Below are 24,618 nucleotides of genomic sequence, written 5' to 3'. Positions count from 1 at the left end.
TGTTGGGAATTATAGTCGGTCTTCCCAAGCCCCGCCCCCGATGACGCCAGTTCCGGGCCAGCGTCCTGTGCTTGGTCGGCCGTCGGCACCCGTATCAGCTCCACGTACCCGCTATGGTGAGTACCCGTGCTCGTCCCCCACCCCAGCGTTTCCCCTCAGACTTCACTAGCTGCTACGAGCCTTTATGGCCCTTCAAATAACTGGGTCTGCCGGGGCCCACGGTGGTAGTTGCGAACTCCGTGGTCTGGGCCGTCCTGTCATCGGCCTCTCCCGGTAGGACCAGAGGGAAACTGCCCCACACACCTTGAACCCCTGGCCCCAGCGCAGCCGCCTTTGGATACGCGCTCCCTGCACCTTCTACTTGTGCATGCATTTTGAGAACGAGGGAATTATGAGGCATTTTTGAAGGTTTCGAGGAAGGATTGGACCTGGGAAAGATATGAGTGACTTTGCAAATACTGTATTCCCTTAGCTGCTGTGATGTCACACTCCCCTGGTTTCCCTCTTAATTGCTGAAGCAGGTCCTCCAATCCGTATCCTAGATGTGGCGTTCAGTACTTTTCTTTACACCCTGTGCTTTCTCCAAAATTTGTATCTCCAGCTTAGAGATGTATTCTGAGCTCCAGATCCGCATATCTACTGACTGTACCTCCACTTGGATGGCTCATATGTATTTCAGACTCAGCAAGTTCAAAACTGATTCACCATTCCCACCTCCCCTCGTCCCACACCTGCTCTTCCTCCAGTGATCCCCATCTTAGTTCATTGCGCTACCATCCACCCCACTGTTGTTCATGCCAAAACCCTGGAAATCATCCTTGACATCGCCCTTTTCTCAACTCCTGAACATCTGTTCACTAATCAAATGCTATGGAATCTACTTCTAAATGGCTGTCAGTCGTCACTATCTCTGACTATCCTTGTCTTTGGCCCCATGAGATCTAACCATCTGCTGTGGTCTCTTAAGTGGTCTTTTAAGCAGGCCTTCACCAATCCGAGCCCTTGCCTGGAATGGGCTTGTCCACCTGCACCCCCATCTTTCCTTTGGAATTGCTCATACTCTTACGTACTTACCCCTCAGATCTCAGTTTAAATATTATTTCTTCAGAAAGGATCTCAATTCAGAAGTGTGAGGAGATTCTAGTGCATTCTCATAAGATCTCTTATGGAACTTTCACAACAACCCTGTGAAGTTGTATATTTTTCCAGTTTTACAGAAGAGAAGACAGACTTGAGTGATTAGTTACAAGGTCACACAGAAAGTAACAGTTAAATGTTGCTCTTGCCTGTCTTTATAACTCTTATCTTCAGTATTTTTCAGTGCCATTAAATATTTTTTATTCAAAGAGGTGCATAGTATTTAACTGACTTATTTACTTAACAGACTTGTTATTGATAGCTATTTAAGTGGGGTTTTTTGTTTGTTTGCTTTTTGCTATGATGAATAACAGTATGATAAGTGGGTAACATTCAAGCTAAATTTGTCTGAACTTTCTTGATTATTTCTTTAGGATAAATTCCAAGAAGTATAATTGGGGAAAAGGGCATGGCCTTTCAACAAGTTACAATTTATGGAAAATAAAAGCAGTCACCCTTAAAGAAATGTGACAAGGGGGCTTCCCTGGCGGTCCAGTGGTTAAGACTCCTCGCCCAATGCAGGGGGCACGGGTTCGATCCCTGGTTGGGGAAGAACCCGCATGCCGCGTGGCACAGCTAAAAAAAAAAAAAAATGTGACAAGGATTTGTAAATGAGAAAAATAATAATGATACCTACTTTGTAATGTTCTGAGGATCAAAGTAAATATATGTCCAATCATTTAGCATAGTACCTTTTACATTTTAAGGGCTCAGTAAATGTTAATACTTACTCATTTATTTCAAAATAGGGTTCTTACTGTGTAGTACGGTTCTTCAGCCTGTTTGGGACATATTTTGAGTATCTGATGAAATCTTTGAAACCCCTTCCTCCTTCCCACTCCTCTCCCCCAGCAAAATGATATATGTCTTTGTCATATGTCAACTACCTGCAATGTATGGACCCAAATTAAGAACTGCTAATAGATTCCACTTTACAAGTGCTTTTTTCCCCTTTTATAAGTTGCAAGCATTTTCCTATGGCATTAAACATTCTTATAAAGCATTATTTCTCATTACTGTATAATATTCATAATTATTTAATCAGTCTCCTCTTGTTGACAGGTTAACACCTGTATACGCTAATCTTTGTATGTTTTGCAAATTTCCTTAGAAATTAAATTTCTAAATGCAGAATTACTAGGCCAAGAATGTGAATATAAGGCTTTTTTTTAATTTTTTGCATTTTGTTTTATTTATTTTTTTATACAGCAGGTTCTTCTTAGTCATCAGTTTTATACACATCAGTGTATACACGTCAATCCCAATCGCCCAATTCATCCCACCACCATCCCCACCTCCCTGCCACTTTCCCCCCTTGGTGTGCATTCGTTTGTTCTCTACATCTGTGTCTCAATTTCTGCCTTGCAAACCGGTTCATCTGTACCATTTTTCTAGGTTCCACATACATGCGTTAATATACAATACTTGTTTTTCTCTTTCTGACTTACTTCACTCTGTATGACAGTCTCTAGATCCATCTACGTCTCAACAAATGACCCAGTTCGTTCCTTTTTATGACTGAGTAATATTCCATTATATATATGTACCACATGTTCTTTATCCATTCATCTGTTGATGGGCATTTAGGTTGCTTCCATCACCTGGCTATCGTAAATAGTGCTGCAGTGAACATTGGGGTGCATGTGTCTTTTTGAATTATGGTTTTCTCTGGGTATATGCCCAGTAGTGGGATGGCTGGATCATATGGTAATTTTTTTTTTATTTTTTTTTTATTTTGCTGTATGCGGGCCTCTTACTGCTGTGGCCTCTCCCGTCGTGGAGCACAGGCTCCGGACGCGCAGGCTCAGCGGCCATGGCTCATGGGTCCAGCCGCTCTGTGGCATGTGGGATCTTCCCAGACCGGGGCACGAACCTGTGTCCCCTGCATCGGCAGGCAGACTCTCAACCACTGCGTCACCAGGGAAGCCCATGGTAATTTTATTTTTAGTTTTTTAAGGAACCTCCATACTGTTCTCCATAGTGGCTGTATCAATTTACATTCCCACCAACAGTGCAGGGGTGTTCCCTTTTCTCCACACCCTCTCCAGCATTTGTTGTTTGTAGATTTTCTGATGATGCCCATTCTAACTGCTGTGAGGTGATACCTCATTGTAGTTTTGATTTGCATTTCTCTAATAATTAGTGATGTTGAGTAGCTTTTCATTTGCTTCTTGGCCATCTGTATGTCTTCTTTGGAGAAATGTCTGTTTAGGTCTTCAGCCCATTTTTGGATTGGGTTGTTTGTTTTTTTAATATTGAGTTGTATGAGCTGTTTATATATTTTGGAGATTAATCCTTTGTCCGTTGATTCGTTTGCAAATATTTTCTCCCATTCTGAGTGTTGTCTTTTTGTCTTGTTTATGGTTTCCTTTGCTGTGCAAAAGCTTTGAAGTTTCATTAGATCCCATTTGTTTATTTTTGTTTTTATTTCCATTACTCTAGGAGGTGGATCAAAAAAGATCTTGCTGTGATTTATGTCAAAGAGTGTTCTTCCTATGTTTTCCTCTAAGAGATTTATAGTGTCCGGTCTTACATTTAGGTCTCTAATCCATTTTGAGTTTATTTTTGTTATGGTGTTAAGGAGTGTTCTAATTTCATTCTTTTACATGTAGCTGTCCAGTTTTCCCAGCACCACTTATTGAAGAGACTGTCTTTTCTCCATTGTCTATCCATGCCTCCTTTGTTATAGATTAGTTGACCATAAGTGTGTGGGTTTATCTCTGGGCTTTCTATCTTGTTCCATTGATCTGTGTTTCTGTTTTTGTGCCAGTACCATATTGTCTTGATTACTGTAGCTTTGTAGTATAGTCTGAAGTCAGGGAGTCTGGTTCCTCCAGCTCCGTTTTTTTCCCGCAAGAATGCTTTGGCTATTCAGGATCTTTTGTGTCTCCATACAAATTTTAAGATTTTTTGTTCTACTTCTGTAAAAAATGCCATTGGTAATTTGATAGGGATTGCATTCAATCTGTAGATTGCTTTGGGTAGTATAGTCATTTTCACAATATTGATTCTTCCAGTCCAAGAACATGGTATATCTTTGTATCATCTTTAATTTCTTTCATCAGTGTCTTATAGTTTTCTGCATACAGGTCTTTTGTCTCCCTAGGTAAGTTTATACCTAGGTATTTTATTCTTTTTGTTGCAGTGGTAAATGGGAGTGTTTCCTTAATTTCTCTTTCAGGTTTTTCATCATTAGTGTATAAGAATGCAAGAGATTTCTGTGCATTAATTTTGTATCCTGCAACTTTACCAAATTCATTGATTAGCTCTAGTAGTTTTCTGGTAGTATCTTTAGGATTCTCTATGTATAGTATTATATCATCTGCAAACAGTAACAGTTTTACTTCTTCTTTTCCAATTTGTATTCCTTTTATTTTTTTCTTGTCTGATTGCCATGGCTACGACTTCCAAAACTATGTTGAATAACAGTGGTGAGAGTGGACATCCTTGTCTTGTTCCTGATCTTAGAAGAAATGCTTTCAGTTTTTCACCATTGAGAATGATGTTTGCTGTGGGTTTGTCGTATATTGCCTTTATTATGTTGAGGTAGGTTCCCTCTATGCCCACTTCCTGGAGAGTTTTTATCATAAATGGGTGTTGAATTTTGTCAAAAGCTTTTTCTGCATCTGTTGAGATGATCATATGGTTTTTAGTCTTCAGTTTGTTAATATGGTGTATCACATTGATCGATTTGCATACATTGAAGAATCCTTGCATCCCTGGGATAAATCCCACTTGATCATGGTGTATGATCCTTTTAATGTATTGTTGGATTCTGTTTGCTGGTATTTTGTTGAGGATTTTTGCATCTATATTCATCAGTGATATTGGTCTGTAATTTTCTTTTTTTGTAGTATCTTTGTCTGGTTTTGGTATCAGGGTGATGGTGGCCTCATAGAATGAGTTTGGGAGTGTTCCTTCCTCTGCAATTTTTTGGAAGAGTTTGAGAAGGATGGGTGTTAGCTCTTCTCTTACTGTTTGATAGGATTCACCTGTGAAGCCATCTGGTCCTGGGCTTTTGTTTGTTGGAAGATTTTAAATCACAGTTTCAATTTCATTACTTGTAATTGGTCTGTTCATATTTTCTATTTCTTCCTGGTTCAGTCTTGGAAGGTTATACCTCTCTAAGAATTTTTCCATTTCTTCCAGATTGTCCATTTTATTGGCATAGAGTTGTTTGTAGTAGTCTCTTGGGGTGCTTTGTATTTCTGCAGTGTCTGTTGTAACTTCTCCTTTTTCATTTCTAATTTTATTGATTTGAGTCCTCTCCCTCTTTTTCTTGATGAGTCTGTCTAATGGTTTATCAATTTTGTTTATCTTCTCAAAGAACCAGCTTTTAGTTTTATTGATCTTTGCTATTGTTTTCTTTGTTTCTATTTCATTTATTTCTGCTCTGATCTTTATGATTTCTTTCCTTCTGCTAACTTTGGGTTTTGTTTGTTCTTCTTTCTCTAGTTCCTTTAGGTGTAAAGTTAGATTGTTTATTTGGGATTTTTCTTGTTTCTTGAGGTAGGCTTGTATAGCTATAAACTTGTCTCTTAGAATTCCTTTTGCTGCATCCCATAGGTTTTGGATGGTCGTGATTTCATTGTCATTTGTCTCTAGGTATTTTTTGATTTCCTCTTTGATTTCTTCAGTGATCTCTTGGTTATTTAGTAACGTATTGTTTAGCCTCCATGTGTTTGTGTTTTTTACGTTTTTTTCCCTGTAATTCATTTCTAATCTCACAGCATTGTGGTCAGAAAAGATGCTTGTTATTATTTCAATTTTCTTAAATTTACTGAGGCTTGATTTGTGACCCAAGATGTGATCTATCCTGGAGAATGTTCTGTGTGCACTTGAGAAGAAAGTGTAACCTGCTGTTTTTGGATGGAATGTCCTATAAATATCAATTAAATCTATCTGGTCTATTGTGTCATTTAAAGCTTCTGTTTTCTTATTTATTTTCATTGTGGATGATCTGTCTATTGTGTAAGGGAGGTGTTAAAGTCCCCCACTATTATTGTGTTACTGTTGGTTTCCTCTATTATAGCTGTTAGCAATTGCCTTATGTATTGAGGTGCTCCTATGTTGGGTGCATATATATTTATAATTGTTATATCTTCTTCTTGGATTGATCCCTTGATCATTATGTAGTGTTCTTCCTTGTCTCTTGTAACATTCTTTATTTTAAAGTCTATTTTATCTGATATGAGTATTGTTACTCCAGCTTTCTTTTGATTTCCATTTGCATGGAATATCTTTTTCCATCCCCTCACTTTCAGTCTGTATGTGTACGTAGGTCTGAAGTGGGTCTGTTGTAGACAGCATATATATGGGTCTTGTTTTTGTATCCATTCAGCGAGCCTGTTTCTTTTGGTTGGAGCATTTAATCCATTCACATTTAAGGTAATTATCGATATGTATGTTCCTATGACCATTTTCTTAATTGTTTTGGGTTTGTTTTTGTCTCTTGTGTTTCCTACTTAGAGATGTTCTTTCACATTTGTTCTGGAGCTGCTTTGGTGATGCTGAATTCTCTTAGCTTTTGCTTGTCTGTAAAGGTTTTGATTTCTCCATCGAATCTGAATGAGATCCTTGCCGGGTAGAGTATTGTTGGTTGTAGTTTCTTCCCTTTCATCTCTTTAAATATATCATGTCACTCCCTTCTGGCTTGTAGAGTTTCTGCTGAGAAATCAGCTGTTAACCTTACGGGAGTTCCCTTGTATGTTATTTGTCGTTTTTCCCTTGCTGCTTTCAATAATTTTTCTTTGTCTTTAATTTTTGCCAATTTGATTCTTGTGTGTCTTACTGTGGTTCTCTTTGGGTTTATCCTGTATGGGACTCTCAGGGCTTCCAGGACTTGGGTGGCTATTTCCTTTCCCATGTTAGCAAAGTTTTCAACTATAATCTCTTCAAATATTTTCTCAGGTCCTTTCTCTCTCTCTTCTGCTTCTGGGACTCCTATAATGCAAATGTTGTTGCGTTTAATGTTGTCCCAGAGGTCTCTTAGGCTGTCTTCATTTCTTTTCCTTCTTTTTTCTTTATTCTGTTCCGTAGCAGTGAATTCCACCATTCTGTCCTCCAGGTCACTTATCCGTTCTTCTGCCTCAGTTATTCTGCTATTGATTCCTTTTAGGGTAGTTTTCATTTCAGTTATTGTATTGTTCATCTCTGTTTGTTTCATCTCTGTAATTCTTCTGTGTCTTTGTTAAACATTTCTTGCATCTTCTCGATCTTTGCCTCCATTCTTTTTCCGAGGTCCTGGATCATCTTCACTATCATTATTCTGAATTCTTTTTCTGGAAGGTTCCCTATCTCCACTTCATTTAGTTCTTTTTCTGGGGTTTTATCTTGTTCTTTCATCTGGTACATAGCCCTCTGCTTTTTCATCTTGTCTATCTTTCTGTGAATGTGGTTTTTGTTCCACAGGCTGCAGGACTGTAGTTCTTCTTGCTTCTGCTCGTGAATATAAGGCTTTTGATTCTTATTGCCATATCACCCTATGAAGAATTCTAAGAGTTTATATTCCCACTGTCAGTGATATATTAGTTTCCTCTCATTGTCTTGACCATCACTTCTTATCATAATTGGGTCAGTGTTTTTGTCCCGTTCTTAAACTAGTTATTTTCCATTGATCTTTTCATGTCATTGTTAAACCCCATATTTATTAAAACTGTAATTTAGAAATACTTTCTTAGAGCTGTGGTCCTCAACCTTTTCCCGTTAGACTCATTCACATGGAGGACGTTTTAAATATCCTTGTGCCTAGACCCTCCCCAGACCAATTAATCAGAATCTCGGGTGGTGTAGCCCAGGAATCAGTATTTTAAACTTCTCAGGTGATTTCAATGTGGAACAAAGGTTGAGAACCTCTAATTTAGAATTATGGTGTTTTGTTTTTCTCCATAAAACAAGGAATTAACTCATGAAATAGCTTGAAAAATCAAGGTTAATTAATGCCTAAACCTAAATTCAGTTTGATTCTAATTTATATGAGGATGAGTTTTTGTTTTACAATGAAATTTTGGTTTCATTTGTCTTAGGTTATTTCAGAGACTATGGATATACTCTTCAGAATGAGAGGTGGCCTTGATCTAGCTTTTCAGCTAGCTACTCCTAATGGTAGGTCTGCCCAAATACTCTGCTTTTTTATTATAAAGTTGATTAAGAAATATAGTGAGATTCTTACCATTTTGCACATGAAACTGAGAGATAGGATGAATAAACTGTCTAAGGTCATATAGTTAGTAAGTGATATAAATTGGATTTAAACTTAGACACTGTTCCCCACCACCTCTAGCCCATGGGGCTCTCTGTGCACATTAGGAAAAGGTGTCCCCTTACTTAAGCAACTTTACTGCCCTCTCAAAGAAAATTGTCACGGTAAATATAAATATCCCCCATGAGCACAACATAAAGAGGCACCCAGACTTGTACGTTGTAGACTTACAACTGTACATGACCCTGAGTCTCAAGAGCCCACCCTCTTGAATGTCATGTTGTTTAGGAATGCTAGGCAAGCTCTATGGGAGAAAAATCAGCCGTGTTTGTATAAACCAAATTCTGGGATGTCTTCCTGTTTCTGACTACTGCCACGAACGGAGGCAACGAATAACAGAGGAAGAAGATGAAGAGCTGTGTTTGAGATGTGTTTCATTTGCGATGCCACAGTAAGCCAAGTGCCAGCTCCCAACAGGCATTTGGTCATTTGAGCCTGAAACTTAGCGGGGAGTGGTCAGAACTGGAGAGAAGAGAACTTAATATCTCTCAAGGATGCTAGTTAATACCTTGATACTAAATGAAATCACTCAAGAAAAGCGTGATCAGTGGTGTCAGGAGCCACAAAGAAGTTCAGAAAGATGAGGAATAAGCAGTGTCAAGAGTTCCTTGAAGGAGATCACCAGCTGACAATTATTTACTGGCCCTTTGGAAAGAGGGAGTGAAAGCTGAATGTTCTTTCTGACCCATCCCTTCATATTAGACACTTGTTCTCAATCTTGGTCCACATTCGAATCCCCACTTCCAGACCAATTAAAGTCTCTAAGGACAGAGACTCGGGCATCAGTAAGCTTTTCAGGTGACTCTCTAATGTACCATCAAGATGAGAATCATTTTGCAAGGACTAAAGCTCACTTTTAGGCCTATCTTATCAGTAAAGTATTGTTGTTCCTTAATATGTTACTGGTATGGATAAAGCCTTACATTTTACAACTTAATATAAATTGAAGGTATATTTTGCTATGAACTTATCACAAAGTATAACTAATATATTAGTCACCAGATATAATGATGTAATTTCAAATGTAAATAAGGACTACAGATACTTTTTACCTAGTGATTAATGTATTTGAGCTTTTCTTCTGACTTGATAGTATTCCTCCTCCTGTATCAAACTCTTTGAAACACTCTATGAAGGGAATCATTAATGAGGAAATTGAGGGGAAGAAGGTGCTTAACTTAAAGACATCACAATTATTTAGGTACTTTACCTCATGGTCCTTCAGGGATAAACAGAAGGTAATCCAGGAATTATGTTTGTCTTTTGTAGTGCAGCTAAAAATCTTTAAATTTGGCTTTCTGAAACATATCAGGATATCTTTTAATCTGACTTGTTACAAGTAATCTTTTCTCTACCACAATCTCAAGGTGTTTATTTATGAAGATATCAGTGTGATAGTTAAATAAGTATTTTAATCACAAGGTTAACTAGGTTTAGGATTTAGGAGTATAAAGCTAGGACAAGTATTTAAATATTGTCTTCTTCAGATATATCTATTTTATAGTTTTGACTTTGGAATCATGAAAATGTTTTTCATATTAAAAAAATTCTATAAAGTAAAAAGGAAATCCCTGAAAATGAAGTCAGACAAATATCAGGTTGACGACATAGCACACAGAGAAAAAAACTGTGACTTCACAGCACAGTACTTTGTACAGTCTTAGTGGGATATAGTCCAAGGAAGAATGGAACTATAAAGAAATTTAAATTTCATTCAGTAGTTTTATTGCTATAAGTACTAAGGTATGCTGAGAGTAATTGGAATCCTTATACACTGCTGATGGGAATATAAAATGGTGCAGTTTCTTTGGAAAACAGTTTGGCAATTCCTCAAAAAGACAGTTACCGTATGACCCAGCAATTCTTCCTAGGTGATCACCTAAGAGAATTAAAAACGTATGTCCGCACAGTGGAATGGGAAATGACCTCTGGTCAGGCCAGGGTTTCTTTGGGGGTGATGAAATGTTCTGGAATTAAATAGTGATGATTTTACACCTTGTCGTATACTAAAAGCAACTGAAATGTAAACATGAAACAGTGAATTTTATGGTCTATGAATTTTTTGTCAATTTTTTTTAAAAAAAGGCAAAAAAAATGTTTTTATATTATTGAATATAGGGAATGGATATTTGGGGGTCAGTTTTACTGTGCTGTACTTTTGTACGCTTGGAAGCATTCATGTTGAAAAGTTTACAATTTTTCTTATTCTATTTATGTTCTTTTAATTTAGAAATTTTTGTCAAGAAAGCACTAAAACATATGTTGAGTGACCTATCAACCAAGCTTTCTTCAAATGCACTTGTGTTCAGAATCTGCCACAGTTCAGTGTACATATGGCCTAACAGTGACATGAACACCATTCCAGGAGAACTGACTGATAGTTCCACCTGTAAGAACATAATGCGCTTTATTCAGTGAGTATGCTTGAAGATGGCTAGAAGTGTTTTCACAACGTCATTTCGTATGGTAAACATCTTTGTGTATTAAAAATTTAGATTTGGACAGGAAGAAGATACAAAACGAAAATTCATGAGGAAGAAAGACAAAAAGTTGTCAGACATGGTAAGCAAATCACCTGTCTTCTTAGTGATAAAAATGTTCAATCCTTGAATTTGGAGTTGAGTGAGATCTTAGAAATTACTTAACCCAACTTCCTTAATTTTTTTACAGATCAGATTATTCAGGTCCAGAAAAATTAAATGTCTTGCCAGAGGTTATATCTCTGGTGTACATATCTAAACTTTTGTCCCATTATAATATATATCTTAAATGGGTTTTTTGGATGCCTTGTTTGCTCCCACAGAAATAAAACAGCTTGAGTCCGCTTACAAATTATTTTAAAACAAATAAAAAGGCGTCATTCTGAAACATGACAGTGACACATTATGCTATATGAGGTAGTAAATAATAAATGATTTACTTTTCTTCACACTGTTTCGGTTCTGTTGATTTTTGAACCAGTACTATTGAGTACCTGCCACGTGCCACAAACTTTGCCAGATATTGGAGATGAAAAATGGAGCTGCTGCTTCAAGGCAGGAAGTTGTACAAAGTTAGTATACCTTTAGTGTCTTTCCAGACTAGTAAGGAAAATAGAGTGGACGTGAGGTTGGAGATGTGGGCAGGGACCACTCAGGAGAAGCCAAACCAAAACGTAGCTACGGTAATAAAGAGGAGGGAGTGTTTAGGGGATTGAATAGGTTATATCTGGAAACTAATTGGATGTGGGATGACCAGCTTCTTGCTTGGGTAAAGATGGAAGATGGGGAAGACATGAGGTCAGTTTCGGTCACATTATGTTTTAGACAGCAGTGAGGAGTCCACATGAGCTGTTAGATTTATAAATGTGGAGTGTGTACAAAAAAACTGTGGGCTGTGGATAAGGATTTGAGAATTACCAGTCATTGGAGCTTGACATTTTGAGGGATACAGGTCAGTTCTTTTGTAGGATGTTCCTCAGTTTGGGTTTGGGTTTGTTTTAGGCTTCCTCGTGATAGATTCACATGTTCATTGTTGGTAGGAATACCACAGAAGTAATGTGTGTTCTTCTCAGCACGTCATATGAAAGAAGCATATGCTCAGTTTGTTCTTGTATTAGTGATGTTAACTTTGATCATTTAATGTGGTATCTGCCAGTGTTCTCCACGGTGAGGGTACTATTTTTTGCCCTTAAAAGTAGTAAGTATTTTGTGGGAAGATACCTTGAGTTTATATATATATCCTGTTCATCATCAAGTTTTCACCCATCACTTCTAACATCAATTGATAATTTTTGCCAGAATCTAGCATTAATCTGATGGTTGCAAAATAGTGATTTTTCTAAGTCTATCATTTCCTTTTACATTTATTAGACGACATTATACTGTGAGGGGGACATTTTCCATTTCCCTGTTTGTTTATTAACTGCATGGAAGCATGGATTCCTATTTTATGCAAAGAGTTATCTGTTACTGTTACTGTCTTTAGTTATTTTGATGCTCACATTTTCTAAGATTTGGCCAATAGAAACTTCATGCTGGCTCCAGTGTCCTCTTGTCACCATATTTTTGAGTACTTGCTACTTTCTTCCACAGGATGTTCCAGACGCATCTTGTACTTGCCCTGTTCTAGCTCAGGAATCAGCCATTTCCCCAAGGAACACACACATGTATATATACATACTATACATATATAACACATACATCCATATTTATCTGTGTAAATCATATTATACCTCCAGTTCTACTTCAGCCTCACACAATTCCTGACCTTTTCCCAGTGAGAAACCTGGCTTCCAGTACTCTTAATACTTTGCTAAATTTGTTTAATATACAGAAATCATTTTCAGAATTGTCTTCCCATACCACTATCAAAATCAAACCTACTAATAGAGTTCAATATTTTTTTATAGTTTTTTATGTCTTTAGACCACAGGTATATAGTCATAATATATGTTTAAAAGTTGCTTCAGTGTGTGGTTATTGTATCTTGTTCATTTGATTTGTTTTGTTTTGTTTTGAAATTTTTAAATGTATACAAAAGTAGAGAAAATAGTTAAATGAAGCCTGGTGAACCTAACTTTAACGTTTACCAGTACGTGATCAATCTGATTTCACCTTTACTTCCCACTCACTCTCCCCTTCTCCTCAGATTATTTTGAAGCAGGGAAGATTTTTTCTTTAAGCTAAGATTTGTGCTTTTCAATAATTTACTGTAATATAGCTTATATGGTCCTTAAAAAGTCCTTTTACTTAGCTTTTATATTATTGTTGGATGTTCTACAAGTTAACTTTTACTGTTTATCTTTATAGCATCAAATAGTAAATATAGATCTTATGCTGGAAATGTCAACCCCTCTGGCAGCTGTAACACCCATCATTGAAAGAGAAAGCGGAGGACACCACTATGTTAATATGACTTTACCAGTCGATGCAGTTGTACCTGTTGCTCCAGAGGAAACGTGGGGAAAGTAGGTATTTTCTAATACTACTGCCACATTTAAATGAGGACCCTCTCCCAAAGTAATCAGAGCTCATTTTAAATTATCATATAGGCATATTCAGGGTTGTTGTTGTTTTTACTATGATTTACTCTTTGTTTATTATTAAACTAAGAGTCATCTAGTAATTAGATGTTTATTGGAGGAAGTAGAGTAATATGCAAAACCTGTAGGGTTTTCCCTTTATCTACACAGAGGAAATTTAGTTTATTTAACATTTAACTTTGCATTTTTTAGACTTCCTTTAATAAACCTGGTCCAATCGAGGATACATTAGGAATATAGTCACTCGACACTTTCATGTATCATAAACTACTATAACTTCTGTTAATGCACTTGTATATTTTCCCCCCCTCAGAGTTCGTAAACGTCTGGTTGATGCAATTCATAATCAACTAACTGATATGGAAAAATGCATTTTGAAATACATGAAAGGAACATCTATCGTGGTCCCTGAACCACTGCACTTTTTATTACCAGGGGAAAAAAATCTTGTAACAATTTCATATCCATCAGGAATTCCAGATGATCAGCTGCAGGCCTATAGAAAGGTGAAACCAATTCATTTTTTCTTAAAAAAAAATACAGCTATCATTCATTTTGTGTTTAATTATGTGTTTCTAATAAATGGACATTGTTTTGTGATTTAATTTTAAAGTGTGGACACAGACTATTAGCTTTACACCTTATTTAACTTGTGTTGTATAACTTTTTAAAGTATTATTAATAAAAAAATACTTTGCTAAACCATATGTAACATTTTAATTTCATATGTTCAGTGTAGTTCATATGTTATTTTTCTGTAATGAAATTTAGAACTGAAAAGATGCTTACATGCCTGGAGCAGCTGATGAGTGTTATTCCTTTTCTCTTCCGTTACTTCCAGATTTGTGAAAGAGACAAGATTAGAGTCTGAGAAGGGAAATTAGGATTTATGCTGTTTCTAATTAGGATTTATAGTATTACTCCATCCCCCACGTCCCAGGGTTATTTGGGTTTTATTAGAGGCATTTTGAAGAAAACATGATCAGCATTCAAAGAAATGAGATTTCTTGGCAAAATGACTGGTTTGGGAGTACATATTTTTGATGTGTGGCCTTGCCTGGCATCCAGCAAATTATACCATGGGACTATCTTCCCAGTTTCTTCTGTCCCTGAAAAGAGATATAACAATGTAACCCTCTGTACCTCTCTGTAAGTGCCAGATGAATTGATTTGCAGAGGCAACAGTTACATAAGCTAGTGATCCCATTCAAACTGCTAGAATACATAGGAAATAGCAGAAGAAGATGTCAGACTTTTCAAAGTAACTATTAACATGTTTTTAACATTCAGGAATATATTGCCTTTTAAACATATATGTGTATTTTTATTCTGATGCCATATTGGTTGGTTTCATGCCACCAATCTCTATAATTTAATCACTACCCCTTATATTTGTTAAGTACTCTAAGCATGATTTTTAAAAAATATTTTGATATAATTATATCATTGTTAATTATAATTTACTCATTTATGAGGCTGTTTCAAAACCAGTCTTTAGCCTGGATGTATTTTAATAGAGTGTGTTATAGTGAGTAATTTTAAATAATCTCAGTTCTCTGACTCTAACGAATTATTATCATTTTTCTACATTCCCTTCCAGTTTCTATCCATATACATAGATAAACAAAAATAAATCATTTTTGGTTTTAGTTTAAATCTCACTTTCTTTGACCTTAGTGAATTAAATCATAAGTGAGTTGGATAACATTTATAACCAATATATAGTAAATTTTCTGTTTTGTATCTAGTTTGAGTTTATTTATTGACTAAATCATTTAACTTTTTTTCTCTTCTTTCCTCTTGATTCTGATTTCATTTAGGAGTTACACAATCTCTTCAATCTGCCTCATGACAGACCTTATTTCAAAAGGTCTAATGCTTATCACTTTCCAGATGAACCATACAAAGATGGTTACATTAGAAATCCACATACTTATCTCAATCCACCTAACATAGAGACTGGTATGGTGAGTTTAGTAATTCTTTATGTGAGTCAATTGATCATAAGTGTCATTAGTTGTTTTTTGTCTGTACCCAGTGGAAGTTGTAAGGATCAATTCATAACGGGTATCATCGTCCCTAAAACATACTTTGCCACCCTTTTCTTTTAATGATCATTGCTTAAGACAGCAGTAATTCACAGTGGTCTAAAAAGGTTAGGAATAGATAGTGTGTAGCACATTTCTCTTACTAAAATTCCATTCCTTAATTTCTTTAAAGGCTTGTCCCATTTGATTTCCATTCTGAACCTGAGAAATCATGCTAATTAAGGGCATATTTCTACACAACTCACACTGTAGGAAAAGGCTAATAAAGCACTACATGTTTCCTGTACACACATACCTAGTTGTAAGGGGTAGATCTTTTCACTAAAGGTAGCTCAGAAAAGGAGTGTGGGGGAAGGGTTCCTCTAAGGATGCATGCAGGCTAGTAAGAGAGGATCTCATGGGCAACCAAGAATAGGAATCGTACAGCTGGGCCTCTTAGAACAAAGCAGCGCTGTGGCTGGCCTCGGTCTCAAGGCGTACTCTCACTCCTTGATGGCATTCCTCAGCTTTCTTTGGGGGTGCTTTTGATCCTAACTGGCCTGTTCCTTCCCTTTACTCTACTTTTCTCAGCCTCGTCTTCTGTTTCCTCATTTTTGCAGCCTGACATAACTTTTCCTACTCTCCCTCAGAGCTGCTCATTGCATGCATTGTTTCAGCTTCATTCCTTGCACTTACTGCCTGATTCACTCTGTACCTCTCAATTCAAATTCCCATAAGAGAAAACTTGATTGGCCCATCTTGTCATGGCATTTATTCAATACCTGCTGAGCCTCCAGGTGCTTTGTAAGGAAATCTTAAGAATTAAAGATGAGTACAGGATACAACGTTGACCCTAGGGCAGTTAGGGGCCTGCTTCCAGTTCTGGCCATCAGCATGCACTTGGGGCAGCAGCTTCACCTGCGAGAGCTGTGGGCAGACCAGCTTTGCATAGAACAGCTCTGGCTGGGCACTCACCGTTACATGCATACAAATGAGACTTTAGTCAACATTTCAGTGACATTGAATGATTTCACTTATTTTGCTTATATGGGAGGAAATCTTGAGAGAACTGTTCCTGATTGAAAATCTTGTTCTGTCACAGTCATAGAATCATAGAATAGGAAATACAAAACTTAGAGTCTCTAACAAGCAACATAACTCTTGATAGTTTTCCCGTAGATTATTACATAAATGTTTTGTCTCTCAGATTATATTTGGAACTCTTCTAGGGTAAGTATTATATCATATATTCATTTTTCATTCCTAATAGTTCTTTACTAAGCGCCGGAACACTCAGAAGGTACTGAATAAATACTGATTGTTTTTTGACAATGAAATGGGTTGGTTATCTGTATTGCAAAAATGCAAGAAGCATTTATATATTTCTTAATATTTATTATATGATACTTAATGTGTGCATGTAACATACATGTAAGTTATAAAGCACAGTAAAGAAATCAATATTGGAGAGCTCCCTGCCCCATTTAAGAACTAGGATGTGGCCAGTCTGACTGTGTTCTCCTTCCTATCCACTCCTCTGCCTCCCCGACACCCAGGAGGAACTATTATACTGAGTTTTGGGTTCATCATTCACTTCGCTTTCTTTTAATAGTTTCACCATATATGTATATATTCTCTCAACAGTGTTGCTTTTAGTCTTGCTTGATTTTGAGTTTTACCAAAATGGTGTCATTCTGTGTATAGTCTTCTGCAACTTGCTTTTTCACTCAGTATCATGTAGCTAAGATTTATCCATGGTATTGTGTATAACTGTAGTTCAGTTATCTTTATTGCTGGATAATATACCTTGGTATCATTTTTTCCCCCAGATTGTTTTGCTATTTAGACAACCCTGCTATGAACGTTACTGTACATGTCTCTTGTTACATATATGCAACAATGTCAACAATTTGCTATATTTGCTTCATTTCTCCTTTTTTCCCCTTGAGCCATTTCAAAGAAAATTACAGGCATCATGCTATTTACTCCTAAATACTTCCAGCGCAAATCTCCAAACAATATTAGATTTGCATTCATGATAGTTTGGTTATGATTATTATTTTTTATTCTCTGCTGGATTTAGTTTGCTAATATTTTATTAAGATTGTTGCATCTGTGTTGATGAATGACATTGTCTTATAATTTTCTTTTCTCATACTGTTCTTACTTTACTTTTGTATCAGTAGTATACTGGCTCATTGAAAGAGTTGGGGAGTATTTCCTCTTCTTTAAAAAAATTTTTATAAGGAACTAAATAAAGTAAGTCTAGCTCCAGGAATAGTAAAATGACTCGGTATGTGTATGTGTAATATAATATATACATCTATCCTAAGTTAATATTTTACTATGTTTCTTCTTTTTATATAGATTTCTGTGGTCCAGGGCATATATGGTTACCATCATTATATGCAGGATCGGATCGATGACAATGGCTGGGGCTGTGCTTATCGGTCTCTGCAGACTATCTGCTCTTGGTTCAAACACCAGGGATACACAGAGAGATCCATTCCAACACACAGAGAAATTCAGCAGGTACAGAACATGCCATTTTGAATTGTAATCAGTTGGATGTTTCATTAACCCTTAATATACCATTAATAATTATTCCTACCTCATGGTGCAGACTTATTTCTGTTTTGAAGAAAAAAAGTATAAATACTGGTAATCAGGGAAAATGCCCTAAACGTAATTTTTAATAGCTGTCTTGTGTATGGATCTTTTTGTATTTTTAAATACACAAAGGCTCTAGTTGATGCTGGGGACAAACCAGCAACATTTGTCGGATCACGGCAGTGGATTGGATCTATCGAGGTGCAGCTGGTACTGAACCATTTGATTGGTATAACTTCAAAAATACTTTTTGTCAGGTAAGGACACTTTAAGAAATCTGAGAAATCATTTCAAAGAGAATTTGTCATTTTTATTAAAAGAAAAAGCGCATTTTCCCCCACATTTGTTGTCACTCTTTTCTCTTCCTCCACATTGCCTCCTTGCTTTATAAATCTCATTTTTCTAGCCCTAAATTTTTTTGTTATTTTTTAGAAGATATTTGAGTTTATGAGTGAACTTTGTGGTATCTGCTTATATGCTCTAGGCCTAATCTTAGTCTGGAAGAGGAAAACTTGCAAATATGTCAGTTTTGAGTAGAGTTACAGAAAGTCTAGTTTTTTTGTTTTGTTTTTATTTAGTTTTTTATTTTATTTTTTGGCTGTGTTGGGTCTTCATTGCTGTGCTTGGGCTTTCTCTAGTTGTGGTAAGCGGGGGCTACTCTTCATTGCAGTGCCTGGGCTTCTCATTGCGGTGGCTTCTCTTGTTGTGGAGCACGGGCTCGAGGCGCACGGGCTTCAGTACTTGCAGCACATGGGCTCAGTAGTTGCGGTGCGCGGGCTCTAGGGAGCACAGGCTCAGTAGTTGTGGCGCACAGGCTTAGTGGCTCCGCGGCATGTGGGATCTTCCCAGACTAGGGATCGAACCCATGTCCCGTGCATTGACAGGCAGATTCTTAACCACTGCACCACCAGGGAAGTCCCCAGAAAGTCTAGTTTTTTAATGCTTAAGGCAGAGACGTCTTGAAAGGAAAAAATCAAATGTTGATCTATGACTGACCTTTTTGTTTATCTCCTACTCTTTTTCTTCCTAAGATTTTAATAAATTAATAATGTGTCCAAATAATACATTCATTTTATCTTTTCCAATATATTTTAATCACAACTCTAGTATTAAAATATGAGCAAGTATTAATATAAGATTGATATCTATGACCATCACTAGCTTACTCCTTATTTATGAGCTTATGTTTTCAATACATTTTCTATTACAACAACCTTGCTAACTATAGTGTTATTATTTTTATTGTCCAAGTACTTTAATATCTCTGATTTCACAATTGCAGTTTGGATTGGCTGTGGAAATCAGTGCTAACAAATAAGTGATAGATTAAGTAGTGAAGCGTATGGTGATTAAAAAGTGAGTTTTGGCACAGCAAAACATTATTCATATATTCCCAACTATCTTAGAAATAGTTCATCTGATAGAAAATGGTTTCTTTCTAGCCAAGGTTCTGAAATGGCCTCTCAGGGACGGGAACTGGTTAATCATTTCCAGAGTGAAGGAACGCCAGTAATGATTGGTAAGGTGTTTGGATATCTCGGGTTCTTTTGGTAGAGTGGAGAGTATGTGAAACTTATGGTTAATAAAAATATGTAATGGCATATAAAATCAGTCATTTTTAAACACATTAAAATTAGCTTTTACATCATGCATACTTCCTCTGGATATTATTTTAAAATTTCCAAGGCCAGGAGGAAAGTTACAAAAAAGATAATAACCAGAAGTAGTAAAGGCTAAGAAGAGAAATGATAACTGTGTTCAAATACTTGAAGAGTTGAGAGCAGAATGGAAAAGAGGCAGTGGTCACTGAGCTGAGCATTGTAAGTCATGGCTAGCACTAACTTGGCTGGCTGTGTGACATTATGCAAATTGCTTAACCTCTCGGGCTTTATTTGTAAAATAAGAGGATTGGATTAGCTAATCTAAAGATTCACGATTCTGTGAGAAATAAGACTTGTCCTGTGATGACAGAAGGCAAGGTAAGACTGGTGTGTAAGAAATGCGGGTAGGCAGATTTCAGCAAAATACAGAAAGTATTCAAAGAGTAGCTGGGCAGCACCATCGGAGGTACTCAGAGCAGAGGCAGCATTGCCCAGCTGCTGAGAGGGGTACCAACAGCGGTGATTGTTACTCCGTTGGGTGGAGTTTAGACCGTCTGTGGCCCTTTTTAAATCCAGTCTAGGTAACTCCATGGATATTGCAGTGAAATATAAACCTAATATGATTATAGATACAATTGTTTCTTTTCTGTCTTAAAGATGTGATTTTATCTTTTCAGAGTATATTTGACATTGTGTCATTTACAGTGTATGCCAGTTGATTTTAATGCTGTTAGATCAATTAATAGGCAAAATAATCTTTTTAAATTGAAATTGAATGGGAAGTTGAGATTAATATATGCCCTCTCATTTCATATTTCCTCTTCAATAGGGGGAGGAGTTTTGGCCCACACAATACTAGGAGTTGCATGGAATGAGATTACAGGACAGATAAAATTTCTGATTTTAGATCCGCATTATACAGGCGCTGAAGATCTACAAGTTATTTTAGAAAAGGTAAGTGTCTGTTTAACACAAGTTTAGATACAAGGCAAAGAACCCAGAACCAAAGGATAGAAAACTGGCAGCTAACAGAAAGATGGATTATGAACTGAGGGCAGGGGTCCTCACTGTAAGGAGGGATTCTAAGGCTGTGATGAGTAACTGTCTCTCTAGATACAGAGGACAAGGGGGAACTAAAGTAAATTGTGAAAGACAAAATTTAGCTTAGATTTATCAAGACTTTCTCAGTTATTAAACTTAATAGAATGCGAAACTCATAAATATATTCCTCTGGAGACTTACAGCTTTGCATAAATATAAATATAGTGAGATATATCAATGCCTTGAAATAGAGTGGAGTATATAACCTTTATAATTTTAGAATTAACCAGAAATTAGTTAAGCAGTATGCTGGACATTATGGAGGCTTGACTGCCTTTAATTTATTTACATATAACTTCATCTCACTCTATGAAGGAGTTATATTTGAAACAGATTTAAGAGTATTTGTTGATGCTTAAACTACCAGCTAAAGAAGGTATAAATTTAAGTTAATATATAGGCAACTGATTCAGACTTAGTACTGAGTTTTCATGAGAAATTAGTACTAAATTTTCATGAAACTCAGTACTAAATCTTTAGGAGGGAAGTGTTATAAGACATAATTAACCTGAGTTTTAAATAACTTTTATATTCTTTGCCAAATATATTAAAATTACAAAGAATGCATACAGCCTTTCCAGCTATAAGCCAATGAATATATCCTATCCACTACCCTTCATTTTTGTCATGTTGTCACTTAAGTCAATATCATTAGTACCCATAAAAAGGTTTCTCTGCTCTTTTTTTTTTTTTGGCTGCGTTGGGTCTTGGAGCTCACAAGGCTGCTCCTGCAGAGGCATCACTTACAGACAGTGAAAGGAAAGCAGGGCATGTTCCAGGAGCTGTGGCAGTTTTAACGTGATTAGAGTTGGTGAAGCGGTGTGGCTGATAGCTGGAGGGACAGGCAGGAGGTGAATCGGGGATGGGTGCCGGGAGCCAGGCAGAGGAGCCAGGCATTCAGATTTTATCTTAAAGGCAGTGAGACGCCTTAGGATTTTAATGAGAGGCATAATACAGATAAGAAAATTACTTCTTTTTGGCTGGCTTGACGGACTTTGGACTAAATGGAATTATTTAGGTAGGGTTTTCTGATGCGATTAGATAGAGTAAGGCATTGTCCCTGCTTGCCTTCTCTGAGAACTGCACTCTCCTTTGCTAGTTTTTTTTTTTTTTTTAAGCATTAACTTGAGATGTCTGTTTTTTGTGATTAGCAATAATCTTTTTTTTTTTTTAATTATTTTATTTTTGGCTGCCTTGGGTCTTCGTTGTTACACGCAGGCTTTCTGTAGTTGCAGTGAGCGAGGGCTACTCTTCATTGCAGTGGGCGGGCTTCTCATTGCAGTGGCTTCTCTTGTTGCGGAGCACAGGCTCTAGGTGTGTGGGCTTCAGTAGTTGTGGCTCATGGGCTCTAGAGCGCAGGCTCAGTAGTTGTGGCGCACAGGCTTAGTTGTTCCGCGGCATGTGGGATCTTCCCAGACCAGGGATCGAACCTGTGTCCCCTGCCTTGGCAGGCGGATTCTTAATCACTGCACCACCAGAGAAGCCCTCCTTTGCTAGTTATATTTCTGTAGAACTTTATAATAGCAAAAACCCTTTGCTCTCTTCACACATGCAAGAAACCTTGAGGCCAAGGCCGGGCCATCAGTAGAAGTGCTGTTGACTCTCACATGACTCAAGAATCTAAGGCACTGTCTTATTAGTCCATCCCGGCTACTCTAACAGAATACCATAGACTGGGTGGCTTATAACAACGAATTTATTTCTCACAGTTCCGGAGGCTGGGGAATCCAGGATCAAAGTGCTGGCCAATTTGGTGGGTGGTGAGGCCCACTTTCTAGTTCAAAGATGGTAGTTTTTTTCACTGTCCTCACATGGTGGAAGGGATGAGGGAGCTCTCTGGGCCCTCTTTTAATGAGGGCACTAATCCCATTTGTGAGGGCTCTACCCTCATAACCCAGTCACCTCCAAATACCATCACATTGGGGATTAGGGTTCAACATATGAATCTTGGACACATTCAGTCTATGGCAGGGGCCAGAGGGCCATTTGCACCTCTGCCTGACCTCTGTTTACCCACTTGGGGAGCTTTCCTGTTTGAAGTTCCCAAGCCAGTCACCTCAAAGGAAAGAAGTCTGGCTCCCCTACTGACTCCCCAGTTTCTGGTTTGGGTACCCTCTCTACCCACCTCTCTGGGGAACAATTTGAGTCTGGTTACCTGGAGATGGCCCACATGTGTGAAAAGACCACAGAAATATTAAAACAGAGAAAGTATAAGCCTTGTTTCTATTTATTATTAAGAAAACAGATTTTAGGACATGAAATTCATTAGAGAAAGTTTTGCTGAAAAAAATGAGATGATAAAAAAAAGTTTGTTTATGTAAAGAAACAGTTCTCAACGATAATAAACCAAACTTAATGGTGGTTACCTGTGGAGGAGGGGCAGGACTGGTGGAGGATTTTTTTTAATTTTTACTTTTCACCTCATTTGAACTTTATATGTATCTTTATTTCTGCAATCAGAAGAATAAAAATGAAAAACCTAGTGCTTCCCTGGTGGCACAGCAGTTAAGAATCTGCCTGCCAATGCAGGGGACACGGGTTCAAGCCCTGGTCAGGGAGGATCCCACATGCCGTGGAGCAACTAAGCCCGTGTACCACAACTACCGAGCCCGTGCTCTAGAGCCCACGAGCCACAACTACTGAAGCCCGCATGCCTAGAGCCCATGCTCCACAACAAGAGAAGCCACCGCAATGAGAAGCCCGCGCACCACAACAAAGAGTAGCCCCTGCTCGCCACAACTAGCGAAAGCCCATGTGCAGCAACGAAGACCCAATGCAGCCCAAAATAAAACAAGTAAATTTATTAAAAAAAGAAAAAAAAAGAAAAACCTAAAGAGCATCTCTACTCAACCCTCCCACCTCCACACTGAAAAACAGACTAACACACCATCTTCTCCTGTAGGAACTATGACCTTTGACTTCAGGTCGCTGCCAGAATGCCCAGCAGCTTCCCAGTTAGGTAGGGTAAGGGGTAAAACTACTACCTGTCACTCACATGGTGGCATTTTGAATCCTCACTAGTCTCCTCACAAGTATTTGCAAACAAAGCATTTCATTTCAGAATGATGTAACACAGACAAGTCGTGAGCTGGGTCTTTAAGAAAATATTGATAAATCAATGGCCTTAGAAGAAATTTGATAAACTTCTATTCACAATGAGATTTTGTTCGAAAGCAATTTTCTCTGCTGGGGAAAAGGATTAATACTGACATAAAATTGCAAAGTGGCATGATTACAGCCTGAGGAAAACGAAGGGCATAGAATGCAACTCCAAGGGCAATCTCAGATTTCTCACTGCCACGTATCACTGCTGAGATGCCACTGCTGGGAAATCGGGATCAAGGCAGTGGCCAGTTTGGTGGCTCCCCACTTTCTAGTTCAGTCTTTTTCACTGTCTGTAGTCTTGTTATGGACAGATGCCAGTTAAACTATCACATGCCATCGACTGCCAGAATTATAAAACTATGCATCTTAAAATCAATAAAATGTGGTACTGAGTAACAGTACCATAATGAAGCTTTTCATTTTTAATGATTCCTATGATTAAATATCATAGAATTCTGTCTGAAATGGAACCAAATAAGCTACTTTTCTATGCTTTACAGGAACTCAAATATTTGAATTATATAGGTATTTAGAGCCTTATTCCAAGACCCTGCTGACAGAGCAGGATTGTAAAATGTTACAGTTTCAATCATGTAGCCCTATAACTTTGTAAAAGGTTTTCCTTTCCCTTCTCCCAAATCTAGGGCTGGTGTGGATGGAAGGGTCCAGACTTTTGGAACAGCGATGCTTACTATAACTTATGTCTTCCTCAGCGACCAAATACTATTTAAAATATCTTGGACTCAAAGACTG

At 37.5% G+C, this 24,618-nt stretch overlaps 1 protein-coding gene across 1 annotated transcript; it reads left to right on the top strand.

Moving 5' to 3' along the window:
* The first annotated feature begins 65 nt into the window (after positions 1 to 65).
* UFSP2 (UFM1 specific peptidase 2) lies at positions 66 to 24,618 on the top strand. Its single transcript, XM_082863748.1, has 12 exons — positions 66 to 116; positions 8,163 to 8,241; positions 10,629 to 10,812; positions 10,894 to 10,960; positions 13,189 to 13,346; positions 13,735 to 13,927; positions 15,242 to 15,388; positions 17,816 to 17,980; positions 18,191 to 18,315; positions 19,501 to 19,577; positions 20,489 to 20,613; positions 24,510 to 24,618. The coding sequence occupies exons 1-12, from the start codon at positions 114 to 116 to the stop codon at positions 24,594 to 24,596; spliced, it is 1,410 nt and encodes a 469-aa protein (XP_082719874.1). The 5' UTR covers positions 66 to 113; the 3' UTR covers positions 24,597 to 24,618.

This window comes from Leucopleurus acutus, assembly GCF_964270905.1.
Source record: "Leucopleurus acutus genome assembly, chromosome: 21".
Taxonomy (NCBI): domain Eukaryota; kingdom Metazoa; phylum Chordata; class Mammalia; order Artiodactyla; family Delphinidae; genus Leucopleurus; species Leucopleurus acutus.
This window is presented reverse-complemented; position numbering and strand designations above follow the sequence as displayed.